Below are 20,787 nucleotides of genomic sequence, written 5' to 3'. Positions count from 1 at the left end.
GAATGTTACTCTTTTGGTTGAAGTGTTTCTAAATATTAATTTATTCACTGTTATAAAAACCTTTGTATGCTTGATTGCATATCAGAGAAACAAGCCCTGCAAGGTTACGTTGGAATAGATGCAACTTCTTAAATTTATTCATCGCTGCTGTATCTTTAAAAAAAAAAAAAAAGATGTTTCCAAGATGTCTTAACTGGTTGTCTCTCAAGCATTGCTGGTTCATTGCTAGGAATTTGTCTGAAGGTTATATCAGAACACAGTAAGTCAAAGCTTGTCATAAATATGCAGAGTGGTTTTATGAAGACAGCTATTCAGGTTTTTTCAGATAGAAAAATAAAAAGGCACCCCTCTCTCTCTCTCTGAACTGCTGTCTAGGTATGATACGATACTTGTTTTTATCAGTCTTAATTCCTGACAGTAAAGGTCAGCAATGGAAAACGTACTTCACTTTGCTATCTGTGCTTCTCTGCTAGCTTAAGTTAGCCAAGAGTCTTTCATGCTACTTCAGCTGCTTTAAAAACAAGCTGTGCTAAAAGGTTCAACTTCCATGATCTTTTCAGTGAGACATACAAGTTGTTTCTATGATCTTCATAAAATAACTACAGTTAGTGCAGATCAAAAAATACAATGTGCAGGTACTATAATGTAATTGTAGGAAGACTACAATAAAAAAAAGAGGTTGGTTTGTTTTGTTTTGTTGTTTTTTTTGTTTTTTTTTTACTGCTTAACTCCTCTTGCCAGAAGTTCACATCAAATGCTGAGTAAAACTTTTGCAGTAAGGTGCTGTGTAGCACCTGTAAAACATAAAAGTTGAACACGTTTCTACCTTTCTCTTATGTCTGTCTGTTCATTGGTAGGTACGAATGCGAGGAATCCTTCACAACTCTGAATGTAGATATAAGAAATCACCAAAACCTTCTTGATTCTTTGGAACAGTATGTCAAAGGAGATTTATTGGAAGGTGCAAATGCATATCATTGTGAAAAATGTAACAAAAAGGTAATGATTCCTTATATATTAAATTTGTTTACAACTGTGATGTTACAGCTGTACTAAGTTCAGTCTTAGTTCATGTTCAGGGGAAAAAAGTTATCTTTCAATTGCTGACTTTGGATGTTGGTATGGAATGGAAACCTAAGAGCCGATAACTGTTCATGTCCTTTTTTAGGTTGATACAGTGAAACGCTTGTTGATTAAGAAGTTGCCTCCAGTTCTTGCAATCCAGTTGAAACGATTTGATTATGACTGGGAAAGGGAATGTGCAATCAAGTTCAATGATTATTTTGAATTTCCACGAGAGCTGGACATGGAGCCTTACACGGTGGCAGGTGTAGCTAAATTGGAAGGAGATGATGTAAATCCTGAAAATCAGATAATACAAAACGAACAGTCAGAAAATGAACACTCTGGGAGCACGAAATACAGGCTTGTTGGTGTACTTGTACACAGTGGTCAGGCCAGTGGTGGACATTATTATTCTTATATTATCCAGAGGAATGGTGGAGATGGTGAGAAAAATCGGTGGTATAAATTTGATGATGGAGATGTGACAGAGTGTAAAATGGATGATGATGAAGAAATGAAAAACCAGTGTTTTGGTGGAGAATACATGGGAGAAGTGTTTGATCATATGATGAAGCGTATGTCCTACAGACGCCAGAAGAGATGGTGGAATGCTTATATTCTTTTTTATGAACGTATGGACACAATAGACAAAGACAATGAACTAATAAAATATATTTCAGAACTCGCTATCACCACTAAACCCCATCAGATTAAAATGCCATCAGCCATTGAACGAAGCGTACGGAAGCAGAATGTGCAGTTCATGCATAATCGTATGCAGTACAGCCTAGAATATTTCCAGTTCATAAAGAAGTTGCTTACTTGTAATAGTGTCTACTTAAATCCTCCTCCAGGTTAGTATGTTAGTGCAATAATCATGGATTAATTTCTTGCAAGAAGAGTTTTGATTTGTGTCGTCAAGAATTTGTCTAGCCAGTGAAAATTTTGTGCATTCTGCTTTGAATACTCTGTCTTTCTGGAATTCTGCAGTTAAACATCTCTTGTTGAGTTGTTCATCAGTGATAACAAGCCAGAATATTTAGCAAAAAATACTTCAATAAACTATCAGCTATTATTGTGTACTAAGTCATGTTAAATACTTAAGTTTGTGGGCTGTTCTGCTGAAGACAGTTCTGAAAGGTGAGATGCTGAATTTCTAAAAATCAGACATATGTTAGCCTCCAGGTACTTGTTACTATCTTAAAGCTTACATTTTCAAATGAAATATTACAGAAGCTCGAGGCTTTTTTGATCAAGTTTCCCATTAAAATTGGAACACAGTGTCAGACAAAATAGTAATCTGGAATCAGTTAAATTATTAAAAGTAAATTGCTTTTACTTTGTCTACATGTCAGTATTTTGATTTTTCTTTAGGACAAGATCATCTGTTGCCTGAAGCAGAAGAAATAACTATGATTAGTATTCAGCTTGCTGCTAGATTTCTCTTCACCACAGGATTTCATACAAAGAAAATAGTCCGTGGCCCTGCTAGTGATTGGTATCTTGTCTTTTGAAAACAATTACAGCTTTGGAAGTTCCATGTCTGTTTAAAAGATCCTGGTCATATACATATGACAATAGAAGGTGTTAGTGGTCTGCCCCATTTTCGCCCGACCCCCAAATACATGGTCAAGGTGCACATGAAAAGGGGGGAAAATTTGAACAGAAAATACTGGGAAGAAACTGAGCCTTAAAATAAGCTGCTGAGCCGAACAGCTTCAAAAGTCATTTTCAAACAGAGCTTAAGTGTACCTTTTGTCTGTCTTTTAAAAAGAATAAACGAGTATAATCTGTCGCTAGCGCAAAACTAATAAGTTATGTATTCTGACCTTAATTCAGAATGCTTTGTTCATGGTTTGAGTAGTTTTAAACAAAGATCTTTTCAACCCATCTTGGCATCTTGCATTTGTATTCTATTTCTGAAACATGTATAGTCTTTTCGAGTCTGTTAGAGTGCTTTATGTACATTGCTACGGGGCCTATAATTCAAATCTGTAGTATAACAAACAGTACAGTCTTATTCATAGCACCACAGCACTTTAGTCTTTAAGCGAGGTTATTCTGTGTTGGGGAGAGGAGTGTGGGTTACTACTGGTAGAACTAGGGAGAAAAATCTAGTATTCATGATGACCAGTAGTTTACCAGCTGCTAGTAAGTAGTTGTGTAATACATGGCAAATACATACCTCAAGTTTTTCTCCAATAGCAATTTTCAGAGTAGCTAAGTTACTCCTGTTATTTTAAGAGGTCAAGAGGAGTTCAAATATTGCTGCAGGAAGGAGGACAGTCACACAAGACACTCTCTGGAACAGATATTTTACTCTTTTGGGGTTTTGGGTTTTTTAGATCTGTAAATGAGAATATAAATTCCTGATAGGTTACATATTTGGCTACCTGTCTTATACAGAGCTTGTGAAATCCACCTCATGTTCTCCACTGCTCACCCTCTCCCCCAGTTCCAATACAGAGGGAATGACAGCTGCCAATTTAGGACCTGTGTTGAGTAGTAGTTTGGGAGTTAGGGGATGTAATGCTGTCTTGGTTCTTAGGGGCGATAGAAGTAAAATGCTATGGTTAAATGTTAGTTTTTTAATTGAAGTGTCTTTTTAATTTGTGATTGCTAGTAACAGTATCACTATAGGAACTACAGGTTATCTGATTGTAAGCATTTTGTGAGCAGAAATACTTGGAGATACTTTTAACATGTATTTTCTTCAAATTCTGGAAAAATTCATTAATGTTTACATTTGGTCATAATCTCTCAGTTGTGTAATCTTCTATTTCAGGTATGATGCATTATGCATCCTTCTTCGTCACAGCAAGAATGTACGCTTTTGGTTTGCACACAACGTCCTTTTTAATGTTTCAAACCGCTTCTCTGAGTATCTTTTGGAATGTCCTAGCGCTGAAGTGAGAGGTGCATTTGCAAAACTTATAGTATTTATTGCACATTTTTCATTGCAAGACGGACCATGCCCTTCACCTTTTGCCTCTCCTGGACCTTCCAGTCAGGTATTTAATGTTCTAATGAAAAACTTCCGAAACTTACTCTTACTTCTTCGTTATAAGCATTTAATGTAAAGTAAATTCCTGGAGTTAGATGCGTCAGTGTTGACAGGAAAGCTGTACAGTCCATTTTGCACTATATGCATCATGTTAACTCGACCAGTTTATGTGAGAGTTGCTGTCAGAGGGGTTCAGTTTCCCCTCATTTGTAAATCTCTATGAAGACTAAGTAGTGAGAACTTCAAGTTGCAAGTGTGAAATCTGCAAAATAAAAGTAGTGGCTTATAATAAAGTAATGTGTAGGGGGAGTGAACCCTTATTTTTAATTTAGAATTAAAAAACCAACCCCTCCCCAAAAAAACCAAAACCAACCAACCAAAAAAAAAACCGCCAACAAAAAAAACCCACAAAAACATGCAGGAGTTCCCTAAGTTTTCTTCCCCTGTGTCCTGCAACATTGAAATTGTTAAAAATTGCAACTTTGCATAGGAGTAGCCAGTGAATTGCCTAATTTTATACACCTAGAACTGACAAACAAAAAAAAACCAAAATCTTAATGTAATACTTGTCATAACAATGTTTTTGTTTGGACTGTATTAAAATTTAAAAGATCAACCTTTTTGAGCCTTTGCTTTGTCATGTTTTTAATATCTACAGTAAGACACTTTTTATTTGTATTCCACTTACCTTCTCCAGAATGTTTTCATTACTGTATCCAGCAAAAGAATTTGTATCAAGTGAAAGCTGTATGTGCTTTGACAGTGTTTTGTTTCATGAGGTATTTGAGATACACCTGTAGAGGTGATTTGATTGTCTGTCTTAGTCTATGAAGTTCACAGTGGAACTGCATGTGCTTTTCTGAGTATTTAAGCCTAGCTGCTGTTAGAGAAAAAGCTCAATTAAAAGCTTCTATGCTTGCATAATTCCTTGGACTTACATGGTATTTAGTGATGGGAGTCTTACTCCCTGTTATGTCTGTCTGTGTAAGATGCAGAAGACTAACCAGCTGCTAGCATTTTGGAGCTTGTATGAATCCCATACCTTTAAACCAATTCTGTTTTCTGCCATAGTAGAAAGTATAACCTAAATAAAGATCTGATAGGTTTAACCACTAATATTAAAACTTTATTTTTTTAATAGGCTTATGATAACTTAAGTTTAAGTGATCACTTACTGAGAGCGGTACTAAATCTTCTAAGAAGGGAAGTATCTGAACATGGGCGCCATTTGCAGCAGTATTTCAATCTGTTTGTGATGTATGCCAATCTAGGTAAGCAAATGACACACACTTTTACTGATGACACTGTAATAAACTTTTTTATTAATGAACCAGTTACACAGGTAACAGCAGGAGAATCCAGTTTTTTCAGCCTCAGGCAGATTGTTAACATTAAATGCCATATAAATGCTCTCTAGAGCATCTGTGCTCCTCCAGTTTGGAGTTAGGGGCTTTAGTCTTCCTGCCATCCTTGGAAGATTAACACAAGAAGCTTGGAGCAATAAGACTGTGACATTCTGAGAGGGTGTGGGGGTGAAAAAATGGCAAGAGAGATGATGCTTTCTTCAGGGCTCCTTTGCAGGGAGGTCATGAGACCCAAGAAGCGTGTGGGGCTCTCAACTGCTTTGAGCCTGAAGAAGTTGAGGAAGATAGAAGTTCAAAAAAGAGATGCATGATTCTCCTTTATGGAAACATCAATGCAGATGATCATGCTTAGTCTGTATATTCCAATTGTGCCCTTTCAGTATTAATTTCTTTAGTTCACCTTTGATGTTCACAGCTATGAATGCAAAACACTGACTCTGTATCTGTCTTCCCTTTGAAGAGTCTTTGGGAGGCTGAGGAAGTAGCTCAGTCTGTATATGTTCTTAGACATCATTGCTTGCCAGAGTGCTTTCACCATAGACATCATATGAGTTAAAAGAATGCAAGAATTGGGAAATTCCACTATAAATTTATCAGGTATTGTAGTTCCTCCAGGATAAACAGGCAAGAAAAGCCAGTGCTTTTGCAATATAGGAAGGCTTTAGTAAAGTTCTTGCAGGCTTGAGACAGTGATTCTTTTCATAAAGACTAGAGTCCTAAAGTTTCTGATGAAAGATAGGTTACAGATTGAGTATGATCACAACTGACTTCTTTTTTAGCACCTTTGAATGCAAGACTAGTAGGACTACTTGTATTTGCAGGTGCTATACTTAAGACCCATTATACACATGCTATAATATAACTGAGATGAGATGGTTGTCAGTTTTGTGGTGATCCATGTGAAATATTGGCTGTGGCACTTCCGGCATCACCCATGTTTCTTCAGGATCTTTAACTGTATCCAGCATTATGAAAATAGAAATAAGTATAGATTTAGAAGTATACAAAAACTTGTATTAAATTCTGGATTATGGAGGCTCTTGGCATAGAAAGTCACTAGCCTGTATACTAAGAATAGAATAAAATAATACTAATAGTATCTGAAGTAACTATTCCAAACAAAAATAATTTTTGCAGTTAAACTGAGATCAGTCCTATTCACAGTCAAATGAACAGCTGTAATCGTGCTTTCTCTTAGCATTATCAGCATGCTGAAAATCAATTGATGATTGATTGAATAAACTGTTTCTCAGGTGGGTTAATCTGTTGCTGCTTTATATAATTGTTCTTCCTCAGGACAAATAAGAGTAATAAAATGCAAGTCAAATGAGTAAAGGATTGCTTTTGCACTCTCAGGTTGATGAGGGTAGTCACAGGTTCATACCTAGTAGCTTTAACATTCTTACTTTCCCCAGTTATTAGGGTCTTCTGTCGGGGGCCCGTTTCTCTTTCATGTGTGACAGCCAAAGTGACAAAACATCTTCCTCTACGGCACGTTCTAAACAAGATGCAATATTCTTCCGTAGTGTTAGAATGCTCTCTTCCTCTTACTCTAATGCAAGATAGTTTCATCCTTTTATGTAAAGTAGTATTAAGCTACGAGATCCAGTTCCCTTGGAAATTTTAGAAAATGCCCGTAATACTGAGCAGCTCAGCCATTGCTGTTTATCGGCTCATGCAGGCAAGTTATAAAATTGAGTTTCTGTTAGATTACTTTGTGGCTAAAGTGTTAAGTAAATGTGTCAGTCCAAATGGAGTTATTTCAGCATTTCCACATAGAATTGAAACACACACACGGAGTTCTGGAAGCTCTTTAAAATTGTCTACCCACATGAAAGGAATTTAATTTCCTATCTGTAAAATTAATCTAGGCAATTGTGTTAATTTAATTTCACTTATAATGTATGTTGCTTTCATATACTTTGTCTACCAAAGCGTTCTCTGACAGGCAAGGTTCCATCATGACCCCCAGAGTGGTCTTAATGTCATTACAGAAGAGAGAGATGCAATTCTTCTGCTCTAACTTACCTTTTCTTCTTTACTAGCTTTTCATAGTCAGTCAGTGCAGTTGAAGCGTCTGACTAGGAAGGCACTCAGAAGCCAGACGGGAAAGCATAACTAAATTTTATTTCTGGGTCTGATCATTATCACAATCTACCCTGCAAAATAAACATGGAAATATGAAGCAGTTGTGCTTGTCTTACTACTGTTAACCGAAGGCTTCTGTATGGATGTAGAGTGTTCATTCAGCAAAAGCCACAATACATCATTGCTGCAACACCCCAAGTTCTGGGAAAAAGATTAAATTGACATTTTGAGAAATCAAATAATATATTGTTCATGTCAAAGCGAGCAAGATCAGTTCTACACAGGATGTAACTACAAAACTAACATAATCAAAAAGATACTATAAAAGACCTCTAATAAGGTGCTATCTGGATTCCTTCTTATCAGAAAGATGGTAGGTAAGGTCCAGTTGTATTTCAGAATAAGAAAAAACTTGGAAATGTATGAAAATCATGACTCTTAACCAAACTGAGAAACAGAATACAAGATCAGAAAGGACATATCGAATTTACTGGTAAGTCCTTGTGTAGTATGTGCAAAGTATTCTTGCAGTGAAACTAGGTGTACGTTTGGAGTTTTTGGTTGGTTTTGGAGGTTTTCTCAGGTTTTGTGTTTTCATAAATTGATTTTGTCACTTATTTACACTTAGTGCATAGTATGACACAGTTGGCAATGTCTCAAATTTGTAATTGATGTGTCTAGGACATGACAGAAAAATAACAAAATACACTGTGGAGGTTGTTCATCCTATCCTGGGCCTCACAATAAAAAGATTAATTCTTTGTCCAAAAGACTTCTCTGAGGCTTTGCTATTAACACAGATGCTAGTTACTTAAGTGCTACTGAGCACTGTTAAGAAATTGTAGTCATTTACAGCTCTCCTTCAATGTGATTTTTCAGCTGAACATAATTTTCTTGTGCATCTTTACTGATTTGATTATTTTTTTTCCCAGGAAGCATAAATGATGGTTATAATAAAACCCAGCAACTGAAAAGCTACAAAGCATAGAACAGTAGTTATTTTTCCTTAAAAAAAAAAAAAAAATTGTTAGGGCCAGAAACAAGGTGTGTCTTTTTTTTCCTCCCCCCCAAGGTGTAGCAGAGAAGACACAACTTCTGAAACTAAATGTTCCTGCAACCTTCATGCTTGTGGCTCTGGATGAAGGTCCAGGTCCTCCAATTAAATACCAGTATGCTGAACTGGGGAAGCTATACACTGTTGTGTCACAGCTGATCCGTTGTTGCAATGTGTCATCGCGGATGCAGTCTTCTATCAATGGTATAGTGAATTTTAAGTTTTCCTTAGATTAATTGAATATATCAGTAAATGTCTTTTGTGCATATGTAGCTATTATGTGTAAACTGGATTAGCTGGGAAAATGTTTGCCTTTTATGTTTAGCAATTCCTTTTGTTTAAAGACAGAAATCTCTTTGTTGTAAGCAAAACTGATTTGCTATAGCAACATACTAAAAAGTACAAGATGGAAATCTGTTCTGTATTTTATGCTTCTTGGTTTATTCCGTAAAGATACAGGAAAACTACTGAGTAGTAAAGTAGTAGTTTGTTGATTTCAAAATAGTAATGATTTTAGAATAGTTCAAGCTCATTGTAAAGAGTTGCATAAAGATCTTTTGATTCTGAGCAGGCAATAAAATAACATTACTTTCATGTTACCAGTATGAAAGTAATCTGTACAGGAAAAACACTAAAGAAGGCTCTGAAATAGCTAATACTGCTTATCAATAAAGAGATCTTGCATTGTTGTGGATAGCTCTTGAAAATGATTTGGTGCTTTTTCACAGTCAAGACTGTGAATAGAAGCCAGCACTTTAGTTTATAAAAGATAATCAGCTAGAAATTGGTCAACCGCAGTATAAATCATTAATATCTCTAGTAGTTGAATAGAGTGCAGTTATTTTTGAGAAATGGTGACAGAATATTAGGCTACATGGACTTTATAGTCTGTATATGTTCATGTTCTATTAAGCATATTTTAGAAAACCTAATTAGGAATCTGTAGAGAAGCTATTTAATGGTAAACTCATTACAGCTTGATGTGTCAGGCTATAAAGTCAATAGTCTGGAATGTGTTACAGTAAGATTAATGAACTGAAAATTTTACTGTACTGTAATGAGCTTCAGAACTATTTGGCAATTTTGATTTGGTTTTGTTTCCAGTGCATTATTTGAGGCTTACACTGAAAAGATATTCTACCTATGAAAAATAATTGTATGTGCACTGCACTCATAATGTACTAAAAAAACTACTTTGAACATTACTCTGACTACTAATTATGATTACTATTTGCAGAGTAAAAGGTTTTTTTGCTTCAGCATATTAGGCTAGAAAAGTTCTCCCTTGGACTTCTGGGCATCTTCAATAACTAAAAACACTGCTAAATTTAGAAACACCAGGAGCAAATCAACAGTATTTCCTTACACAAAATGAAGCTTACTAAATAAGATACATTGATTTTTATTCTTTCAAGAGTGTATTACTTCTTTCTACACTCTAGAGATTCAGATGGGACTGTTCTGACAGATATTCCTCTGAACCCTTTTCCATTGCCTCTCAAAGTAAATAGACCTTGTGTCCTAAAATATGATAGATTTGGGCTGTGTCACACAAGCAGTGAAGCAGATAAGTTCAGGAGATAAGAGGATTTCACTGAGGAAACTCTCAGTAATTTCTCTTCTTGCATATGAACATGTCTCCAGCTGTTCTGCTTTGATTTGCACTGCATAATCTTATCTGAGAGGGAGAGATAGCTCTCTCAGGCAGCAAGTGTCAAGCTTCACAATCAGAAAACTTAGTTACTTCATACCATAGTATTTTTCAAAGAAAATCAGCTGTTAGGGAGGGGTTGGGTTTTTTCTCCATCTATCTTTTTTTTTTTAATGAGTTACACCAATTTATATTTTGTTGTGTCTACACTGAAGGTAATTCAATACCTTTTCATCTGTAATAACTGTTTGTTCTAGGTAATCCCCCACTTGCCAACCCATATGGTGATCCTAATTTATCTCAACCTATAATGGCACTTCAGCAGAACGTAGCAGACATTTTGTTTGTGAGAACTAGTTATGTGAAGAAAATTATCGAAGATTGCAGCAACTCGGAAGAGACCATCAAGTTGCTTCGTTTCTGCTGTTGGGAGAATCCTCAGTTCTCTTCTACTGTCCTCAGTGAACTTCTTTGGCAGGTAAAAATAAAAAGCTAGGAGAAAGATGGGAATATAAAATGTGTACGGTGCATGATTCTATATTTATATGTAGGAATTTTGTATTAATTACTGAACAGGTGCTTGATAAATAAACTTTCCTTAAGGTGGCATCCTCTGTCAGTATTTACACTTTTAGGTCTATACATGATGTTGGAGTACAATGAGAAGTCCTTTTATGAGTTTAGGAAAGCAGTCAACCTGTTACAAGTTAGGAATGCTATGTTAAGGATGGAAAATAAGTAATCTGAGGTGGTCTTTACATATTAGAAGAGCATTTCCTTCAGCTTTTCTGTCATTATCCATAAAAGAGCTTCTTACATTGCATGGAAAGTTAGAATCATTTCCTAAGATCTCCCATGTATTTATTTTGAGTATGTTTGTAAGGTTCTTTTTTACAAGTCTGCAGAACATACTTGGCTTCAGACTCAGGAAAGAATCTTTGGGACTGTCTTGTTTTTCCTTTGTAACCTCTGTAAGGTTAGTCACATATTTCCACTCCAAATAAAATTTTGTACTTCTGTTAGCTCATCTTTATATTCACACTTCTTTTTTTTCCCATGTAAACAAATTTTTCTATGTCCTTTTGTTTGGCAATTGAAAGAATTATCTGATATTTTGCTAGCCATGTATTTTACATTTTAGGATAACCTTTGAAGATAACCTTTGAAAGTACTGTCTAGAAGTAGCAATATCAGTGAAAAATACCGGTTTGTAATTTTGCTTTTCTAAAGGTATTTTTTAAGGTAGCTTCTTCAGCATTTCATGCCTGTGGCTTCAGATCAATTGTGTTAGAAACTCCTGAGGAAACGTTTTATCCTTTGCAAAACCTACTATATTTTTAAAATAAAAATAAACCAACAAAACTACAAAAACTAAAAAACCCTGACACAACATTTAAAAAAAAAAAATACTATGCATTGTATCTTGAAATACCCTTTAAATTACGGTAAACTTCAACTGAATTGTGTTCACGTATTGCACCATGTAATCTGCATGCTTCAAGGAATGCTTTCTTACGTTCTCTGCATTTTTACTTTTTAAGGTTGCATATTCATATACATACGAGCTTCGACCTTATTTGGATCTGCTTCTGCAAATCCTATTAATTGAGGACTCTTGGCAAACTCACAGGTTGGTATTTACCTGTCATCTTATAATTCAAGATTATTATGTTTTGTACAGCTTGTTTTCCCAGTGGTTCTGTTGCTAATCCTTTCAAGAGGTTTGTTTTAAATATATATTAAATCAACATACAGGAATAAAGCATTTTTTTCCACTTTTATCTCAATTTTTGAGACAAATCTACAATTTTTCACCTTGACCTTCCTTACTGTTGAGAAATTTGCTACTTGGCCCTATAAGCCCAAGATTTTTCACATACAAGAGAATGTGCCATTTAGGTGAAACTCATTGGTATTTACTGCGAGGTGCTTAGATTGATTTGTAGAAACTTCTCATTCAAGAGGGTCCAGTGATAGCCTGGTCTTACTAAGAAGTATGTCAGTCATAGTAGTGATACCAAGACATGGGTAAAGTGCAAACCTGGGACAAAAGCGTATTTCATACATAAATATTCTTTATGTGATCACATTTCAATAGAATTTTAACTTCAATATATTAAATATTTATCCAGTTTCAAACCTAATTTTCATATGTCTATAGAATAAGGTTTTTGAAAGTTGAGATTAAAAAATGTAGGTATTGCAAATACTCTTCGAGAGAATAGTTAATTCGTCAGAAGTTTTATATAGTAATAGGTGAAGTAACACAAAATAAATGTAATCAACGTGCTACCTGTCAATATTTCAAAATGTCACTGTTTCATAATAAGTGAATATAGGTAGTATTGGATTTACTAAATCATATGCAACCATGTCTCATATGACATGTAAAATACTTCAAGAGCACACTTGCCGTGTGCCATAAGGGTATTGGAGTGAACTCATGTACTTAACCTGTAGAAGTAGACTGCACTCTTAGGATTTTATCAGTTGCCTAGCCTTACTTTGGAATATACTTTAAGAGAAGATGGTGGTCTGTCTTACCACACTCCAAAACATGAAGACTGAGTTGGAGGGATTTCTTCATTTTCTTTATAGGAATTACAGATTTAAGTAAGGGACAAGAATACCCTTTATACATAGGCTTTTCAGTTTTGCATATATATGTATAAGTAATGCATATATAATGTGGTTTGTTTATATTTTCTTCCCGATAAACAAATACTTCCGTGAGAAGTCCACAGAATGCTGGAGGATGGGCATACTTTAGTAGACGTTAAGTAAAAGAATCTATTTTAGGGTGGAAATGCAGGTGAGAAATCATGGAAGTGGTTGCTGAGCATAGTGCTACATTTGAAATAATGGGGTGTGAAGGAGCTTGACTGTTGTAGTATGGCTTTCACTATACTTGGCGATGTACATAACTTTGTATTCAAGACTGCAGTCTCCAGAATAGCAGCGTTCATTGGAGTTGTGTTGGGCTTCAGCAGACGGGTATATTAAGTGGCCAGCTGCAGTCACCCTCTGATTTCTTGGTGCTACTCCTGGCAGTAGCTTGAAGTACTGGTCTCTGTCCTGCTCTTGGTTTTGCTGTGATAATCGTAGAGTTTTAACAATCTTTGTCTTCTGTTTCTAAAAAGAAAAAAACCCCAAACTGTCCATAGTAAATGGTAATATCTTCTAACTCTTGGAAAACTAACATCATCGGATCTTAGGCAGCATGCATCCTTCAGTGCTCCTTGTATTCTTATACTGTGAGATGGCTGCTGCTGTTCTTTGGCATCGGACCCGCTCTCATAAATTTCTCTTGATTTGGCAAGTTCAAGTGCCAACTTTGGGATAATAGTGTTACAAGTACCATTAAGTTATCACTTTACAGATGGAGTCTAGGTTACCGGCTGCCTGGAGTGTATTCGCTGACTGTTGCCAGGGCTATGAGGAAAAAGGGCAGTTGCTTTTCCTACAGTGAGTGTAGCTCTTCAAGACGTCAGTGCAGGTTCCATGCCCTCCTCTGACTGTTTTTCAAAGCCAAAAGTATGTCAGTTCTCAGTTCTTGCACAGTTTCAGGGTGGCAATTAATTCCTCTACCCCTTGTTTGAGAGCAGAAGGCACAGAAAGTGGGCTTAGTTCCAGGGAATGCCCATGTCCCTTCTCCCCATGCACAAATATGTACCATTCATTCCTCTTTGGAGGAGCTGCATCTAAAAGAGTGTATCTTTGAGAAGCATAACTATAATGTAAGTAACCATTCTGTTGAGGATTTAACTGTTCCAGTTCTGTAAGGACTATTGGGTTAACAGGTGTATTTTGTAAAAGCAGTTGATTTTAAAAATAAGTAATGAAAATTAACCAGTTAAAAGTTGATTGCTGTGAATAGAATTAATCATACTTACATGTTTTATATATCTCATTCAGAGAGTTTAAATATTACCAAATGTGCTGAAATTATAAGTTACGTATGTCATGTGTCAAATTAGTTTTCTGATTTTAAAAAAAAAAAAAATCTTTACTAAAACCAGCAATCAGAATACGAGCTATCCCTTTTGTAATTACATTGTAAGTGAAGCTTTAATTCAAATACTAAAACTCTAACACTTGAAGTTTTGGGGTTTTGTGGTTTGGGGTTTTGTCGGTTTGGTTGTTTGATTTGGGGTTTTTGTTGTTGTTGTTTTTTTTCCTGTAGGATTCACAATGCACTTAAGGGAATCCCGGATGACAGGGATGGACTATTTGACACCATTCAGCGCTCTAAGAATCATTATCAGAAAAGAGCTTACCAGTGTATAAAGTGCATGGTAGCTCTCTTCAGCAACTGTCCTGTAGCCTACCAGATCCTTCAGGTGATACCTTTCATTCTGTTTCTTGCTGCTTTTTTTTTTTCCAGTGTGTAGGGGGGAAAAAAAAAAAACCACACCACCATTATTCAGTTGTCATCTCCTTGAGGAAATTAAAACTTCAAAGTACAACTCATTTTGAACCTTCATCAGAAGGTCAATATATGGGATTGAGAGCAATTTGGTTAAACTTTCTGTGACACAGCTGCAAATCTGCAGACTTAATTTTAAATTTGAAGTTTTCTCTGAGCAAAAAAGGGTATTTCAGGGAGTCTTATAAACAGCAGCATATGTGTTGGTAGTCTGTTCTCTGATAGCTGATGTATAGGAAGGGAAAAATACTTCTATTTTGAAGAATAGAGAAAATAATTCTGAATTGTTAATTTTCCATCTGCAGAGCAATGGAGATTTGAAGAGAAAATGGACTTGGGCAGTAGAATGGCTTGGAGACGAGCTTGAGCGTAGACCATACACTGGCAATCCCCAGTACACCTACAATAATTGGTCTCCACCAATACAGAGCAATGAAACATCAAATGGCTACTTCCTAGAGAGATCGCATAGTGCTAGAATGACTCTTGCAAAAGCTTGTGAACTCTGCCCAGAGGAGGTAAAGAATTAATTTGACTTCCGGTAAAAAAATCTGAGTAAAGTGCTTCTATAAATAGTTAACCTTATCAACAGTCTCCAGTCATTACAGAGGTAACACATTTTGTAAGTATTTTATAAATACGGATTCCTGGTTTTGTTGGCTTCGGTTACATACTCCTGTGCATTTTTCCACTTTTAGTACTGTTTCTATAGATATCTGTCACTTAAAGAATTATCAGGCTAGAACTGAAATTGACCATTTAAAGTAGATAATGAATGGGTCCGTTTTTCCAATAATACATTGATAGTGGGAATTTTTATGTAGTATAATACAAGCTATGGGTGACACAGTGGGGTGGAATTTTTTCTCCAAGCATGTCTGAAACAGTGACTTGCATGTAGGATTGGTTCTCGATAGAGTAATCGTAATATGTTTTACCTGAGCAAATGAAATGTTTTTTCAAACTTTAGGAACCAGATGATCCTGATGCCCCAGATGAACATGAGTCTTCTCCACCTGAAGATGCCCCACTGTATCCCCATTCACCTGGTTCCCAGTATCAACAGGTAAAAGCTCAGAGTTGAACCATTTATTCAGAGTTCCAGGTTAGCTTTTTTTTTTTTTTTTTTTTTTTTTTTTGGCATTTAAGGTAACTTAAATTATAGGCATTTTGCCAGGAACAGTTTCACCATCCGAGTTTCAGGTGAGAATTTTAATGTTACCAGATCAGGGACTAATCATCCATAGAAAGGAGGGGGACAGATGTCATCACAGTCTAGTGCATACTGAATTTGATTCTGTCACATTTGTTGACATGGATGATAATTTGTGAGTTGCTGTCTTGTTTTTAAATACAAAATCAAGCCTCAAGGCCTGAATTTCAGTTTGGGTAATTGGAAGGCTTGCAGAAAAATGCAGATGGCTTTGTTACGCATAATTTGTGCTATGAGCACTGATCTCTAAACCTCAAGTACATAAAATCTAAATCTGTTTTTATGTTAAATGGCTGCATTGTTAGTATCTTTCAGTGGAAAGCGAGATCTGAAAGAAATCATAACCATGTTTTTTTTACTGAATTGACTAAATTAGTAGATCCCTCAGTTACCATTTTTTGTTCCAATTCATTTTATATATTCCAAATCTGCTAATTTAATTTCCTTTCCTGCCCAAACCCATTTTCCCTCCATCTTGCTTTCCTTACTTGATGTTCTCAGCAGAGCAGTTGGTAAGTCATGCAGATTTTCCCACTCCTTTCTGAGCTCCTGAGTTCAGACACATACTGTAACCTCACCATTACCTGTGTGATGTGTTCACTTTCTTGCAAGAGATGGCATTTCTCACTAACACACACAATCCTCATACTCCTAGTTTCTCCACAGTTGGTTAAACTCTGCAAAACAGTAGACAGTTGAGATGTTTTCATTTGCCAGATGTGTGTATGACTTTTTAAATTGGGACAGAGCATCTGGAGGAAACTACTGGTCTAGATTTCATTCAGTTCTGTAACATTTAAGTTTTCCCTCTTAAAGTATGCTGCATAAATACAGGTATGCTTTTTCCATTGTCTTCAGAAAAAAATTGAAGCTGGTTGAATCTGTTGATAAATATGTGCACAGTTTAATGTCTGCAGCACATAGGCAGCCTCTTTTCGTCTCCTTTTTTTCTTTCTTGCTGCTTTTGCTTTGCATGTAAATGTTTGTTACTGACAAGGTGAGATTACTATTTTAACTAATCCTTTTATCTTTACAAGTTGAAAGTTTGTTTACCTTCTGTGTAAATTAAAAAGGTGAGTGAAAGATGATTCAGAGGAATGAAGAAACTGTGATGTGTGTTCATATAGGTATTACTACGCAAGAAGTTCAGTCTGCTTGAGGATACTTTTCAGTAGTCTGAATGTAAAAGGGTAAAGCAAGTAACAGGTTAGGAAACGGTCCACAAGTTTAATGTCCCTTTAAAATGTTTATGCTTTATTACAGAATAACCATGTGCATGGACAGCCATATACGGGCCCGGCAGCACATCATATGAACAACCCTCAGCGAACTGGCCAACGAGCACAAGAAAATTATGAAGGCAGTGAAGAAGTTTCCCCGCCTCAGACAAAAGATTAGTGAAATGCACATAATTGATTAACTTGCTCCATCAAGACTGTGCACCCAGGCCTTACAGTCCAACCTTTCTCTGTATCTGGCTAATATTTAAAACTAGAAAAACTATTCCTAATCAACATGGAGTGGAGAGTCTATTCACTGTCTTATCTGCAGAAAATTGCTGTCAATATATAACCCGCCTGCAGTGGAAAGTGTATAGTGTTTTGTAATAAATGGCCTGATGCTAATGTGTAAATGGCAAAGGTGTATATAGTATATTAATGTTTGACTGTTAATTCTTGAGCAAGAAACATTTTTTTTTGTCTTGATGAGACTCACAGATCTACAAAAACAAAAAAATAATTTCTTGATATATCTGCTGCGCTCTGCAACCAGTGTTGCCTGCCTCATGGCAGTCGGATCAATTCCTTTACGAAAAAGCCTATCCATGTCAACCACAAAAATAGTTTCATGTTAATTCTTTGCCACTGGAGTCGATTTTACTATGAGCAACGTAATGGCTGGTAACCTTTTAATTATTTGGTTGATGTGGAAAATTGGTGATGTAACATTGTTTCTAGATCTTTTTTCATTGCCTTTTTCATTCTGGTATTAGGTTAATCACTTTGAAGCTATAGTTATGCTGTAACATTTAGCATGGCTTCACACCAAGTTAGTGTAGCCAATGAGGGGGGAAAAAAAAAACCGTGACAGCAGTTGTCCTGATGTGACAACTGGATTGCTCAGAACTTTTTCTTCTTACACCTAGACTATAAAATGGGGAGGGAAAATGTGACAAACAAGTGGTTTTCAGTTTCACATATGTTCCTCACAATCTGATGTTTGACAGTTCTGTCTCTGGGTGGGATAAAGAACACTTAGTTTTCAGTAATAGGAATTTAAAAGATTTAAAACAAATATGCAAAAATTTGCTATGCCAGGATGCCTGGAGCATAATAGACTGTATTTGGTGTGCTTGTTTTGTTTCTTTGGTAGAGCTTATTAGATAAACTTCTAACACTTTCCTTCTACTGCATCCCAGTGAAGTGGAAGTCAACAAAATCACACAGTACTTGTGAGTGCCACTGCACCAAGTTAACTTGCTGGTTTTCTGCTCGTTCACAGTTCTACTTGAAAGAGAGAATTATCTTAGCTCTTTATCCATTATACAGGAAATCTTAACAGTAGAAGCAGGGTTTAAGTATAAAAGAAACTACTGGTTAGTCAAATACAATTCTGAGGTATCTCTATTCCAGAATAAACATTTGTTTAAAGACTTCAAGAAACGCATCAGTAAATACTGTATTTAAATGAAAATTGGTAATTTGAATGTGTGTAATTTTTTTGGAACCTGTCTAAAACCAAATACCCCTGCAAAACAGATACAGCCCACCCTATACTATTTAAATATTTTGCTGTTTTATTTTATAGAAATTATTTTGCTGAATTCACAAATAGAATTTGATTTAAGAAGAATGTTTTGTCCTGTGGTGTGTGTTGTTTTTGGGTTTTTTTTTTAATTGGACTGCACAGAAAGGTGAATTCTGTGCAGTGGCACTATGCTGAATTCTGGAACAACAGTCACATTGAGATTCTGTGCACAAAAAAATTGGCCCTTAAGAATAAAATAATCAGGACAATTACACTGTAAAAGTTTCTTAATGTGATTTATCTTGTACTTTTTGTATGTTTTTATATATACATATATATATTTAATGAGCACAAGCTTGATGGTGTTTTTTACAAATGAGTTGATAGAAACAAAGCTGCTTATCAAATTAAAGGTCTGTAGTTTTGAAATGAACAAAGGAAAATTCAGTCGCAAGTGCATTCTTATGCATTTTAGTATAATAAGGAAGGGACACAGAAGATCTTTTGAATATGCTGTGTAGTGATGATCACTTTTGTGCTTCCATGTTTTCCCCAGTGCTCAAGTTAATTCAGATTTTTTCATAGTTTTTTAATAATACCATTTTCCCTGGACTTAGTCAATTTGGATAAAGTGTTCCCGTTTATGTTTGGGAATGCTTGTTGGAGTTTTTAACTCAAAAATTCTACCCTGGGTACTCAAGTTGAAATAGTTCATATTGATTTGGACCAGTAATTGTTAAACAAGCTATCTCAGAGGTAATTATTATGTATTTTTTACTATATAGGTGAAATATAGTTCAGTCTTGCCAAATGTGTTTGCTTTTAATAGTGCAATGATTGTAGAGACATGTCAAACCGGAGACACTTTAAGGCTGTGACTCTCTTCAGCCATACACACCCCTGTCCCTGAATTGAAAGTGACTGCAGTGCCACTTGTTTTTCAGGCAGCAAATTGAGAACATTGTGCATCTTTGTGACTTTGAAGAAGGATAGCCTGTATTGTTTGTTGCACCTGCTGCTTTTAAATGGATAGCTACAGTAAAAGGTGCAACGTTTTCTTCACTCTGGGCAAAACAATTCTGAATTGTACTTAGCAAATATTGTACATGCAAAAAGTTTCATATGCATGTTATGGTCACGGCATTTTGGCAGTGGTCATTTTCAGGCGATACACAGTACCTCGTTGTTGATGGCACACTTTAAAATACTAGTCCTCAAAGTGCCTAAAAATTTGATTCGCCCATCGCTAATTTCAGTCCTCTTTTCTGTTTGGAACAGTTACTAGGGAATCTCTGGTCTTCCATAAAATGAGCCAATAAATAGTAAAGCAATTAATCATGTTCCTGACAATGTAACAGCTACCTAGAAACTGAAAATTCATAGGTGATGTTATATGGTGGTTAACATGTAGTTTGACCTAGGGGGAAATCCATAACCTTACTACGCAGAATTTCTCCCTCTTGTACATTTGGATTATGGTCGTTTAGTGGCTAAAATAAGCTTTTAACACTTGCTACTGTTAGTGTTAAAAAATCAGTACAGCCACATATAAAAAGAATTCAGTTACTATTCGTGTATCAGTAAATGTACTAAGTTTCAGTCACAAAGTTAGCCACCTACACCTGTGTTATCCCATTGACGGTGATGAGATTACACAGAGTTCAGTCAAAGCTTATTTGCCATGCAGAATCTGTTTTTGTAGTGATGCACAAGCAGAAAAGGAGTCTGCTTGGCTTGGGGTTTTTTCAGATTATTTTCCCTCCTGTCCACCAGCTCTGAAAATTTAAGTTCTCTATTTTTAAAGCTAGGGTATCTTGCTGAAATTGAGCCAGAAAGAGATGAAATGCCACAATGACATTTCTCCCCCCCTCGCCCCTTCCCAAGTGAAACTTTACTTTATATGACATGAGAAGATTGTGTTATGGTAATTGCTATTACGCCTTCACAGCCACTTTGTTGTGCCTAGCTGGTGTGTTTAGCATATGTATCATGAAAAAGCACTTACAGTTCCAAAACTTTCTATATATTTCCTAAGTTCCAGGAGAGAATGAGATTAGCCATTCTGCCAAAGCTAAAATGGGCAAAAATGGGCTGCTTGTAGCAATTTACTTCATCTTTGGTTCAATAAATTTTGTCTACCTCCGAGTCTTTTGCCAGGAATGAATAGGCGGATA

The 20,787-nt window shown here is 36.0% G+C and overlaps 1 protein-coding gene across 4 annotated transcripts in view; it reads left to right on the top strand.

The window, feature by feature from the left end:
* USP9X (ubiquitin specific peptidase 9 X-linked) overlaps nt 1–20,469 on the top strand; it is a 110,711-nt gene extending 90,242 nt beyond the window's left edge. For 2 of the 4 annotated variants that reach the window (XM_075721122.1, XM_075721113.1), the window contains exons 34-45: nt 858–999; nt 1,169–1,919; nt 2,440–2,563; nt 3,851–4,076; nt 5,211–5,340; nt 8,594–8,779; nt 10,484–10,704; nt 11,768–11,856; nt 14,410–14,566; nt 14,958–15,170; nt 15,623–15,718; nt 17,129–20,469. In XM_075721122.1, the coding sequence (XP_075577237.1) occupies nt 858–999; nt 1,169–1,919; nt 2,440–2,563; nt 3,851–4,076; nt 5,211–5,340; nt 8,594–8,779; nt 10,484–10,704; nt 11,768–11,856; nt 14,410–14,566; nt 14,958–15,170; nt 15,623–15,718; nt 17,129–17,263 (2,470 nt within the window). In that variant the 3' untranslated portion in view covers nt 17,264–20,469. Of the gene's footprint in view, nt 1–857; nt 1,000–1,168; nt 1,920–2,439; nt 2,564–3,850; nt 4,077–5,210; nt 5,341–7,478; nt 8,015–8,593; nt 8,780–10,483; nt 10,705–11,767; nt 11,857–14,409; nt 14,567–14,957; nt 15,171–15,622; nt 15,719–17,128 lie in introns of those variants that run through there. The other 2 variants (XR_012831626.1, XM_075721133.1) reach the window with 2 other exon arrangements.
* Nucleotides 20,470–20,787: the final 318 nt, after the last annotated feature.

This window comes from Pelecanus crispus, chromosome 1 (assembly GCF_030463565.1).
Source record: "Pelecanus crispus isolate bPelCri1 chromosome 1, bPelCri1.pri, whole genome shotgun sequence".
Lineage (NCBI taxonomy): Eukaryota > Metazoa > Chordata > Aves > Pelecaniformes > Pelecanidae > Pelecanus > Pelecanus crispus.
The sequence above is the reverse complement of the archived record's forward strand: the minus strand, read 5'-3'. Positions and strand labels throughout refer to the sequence as shown.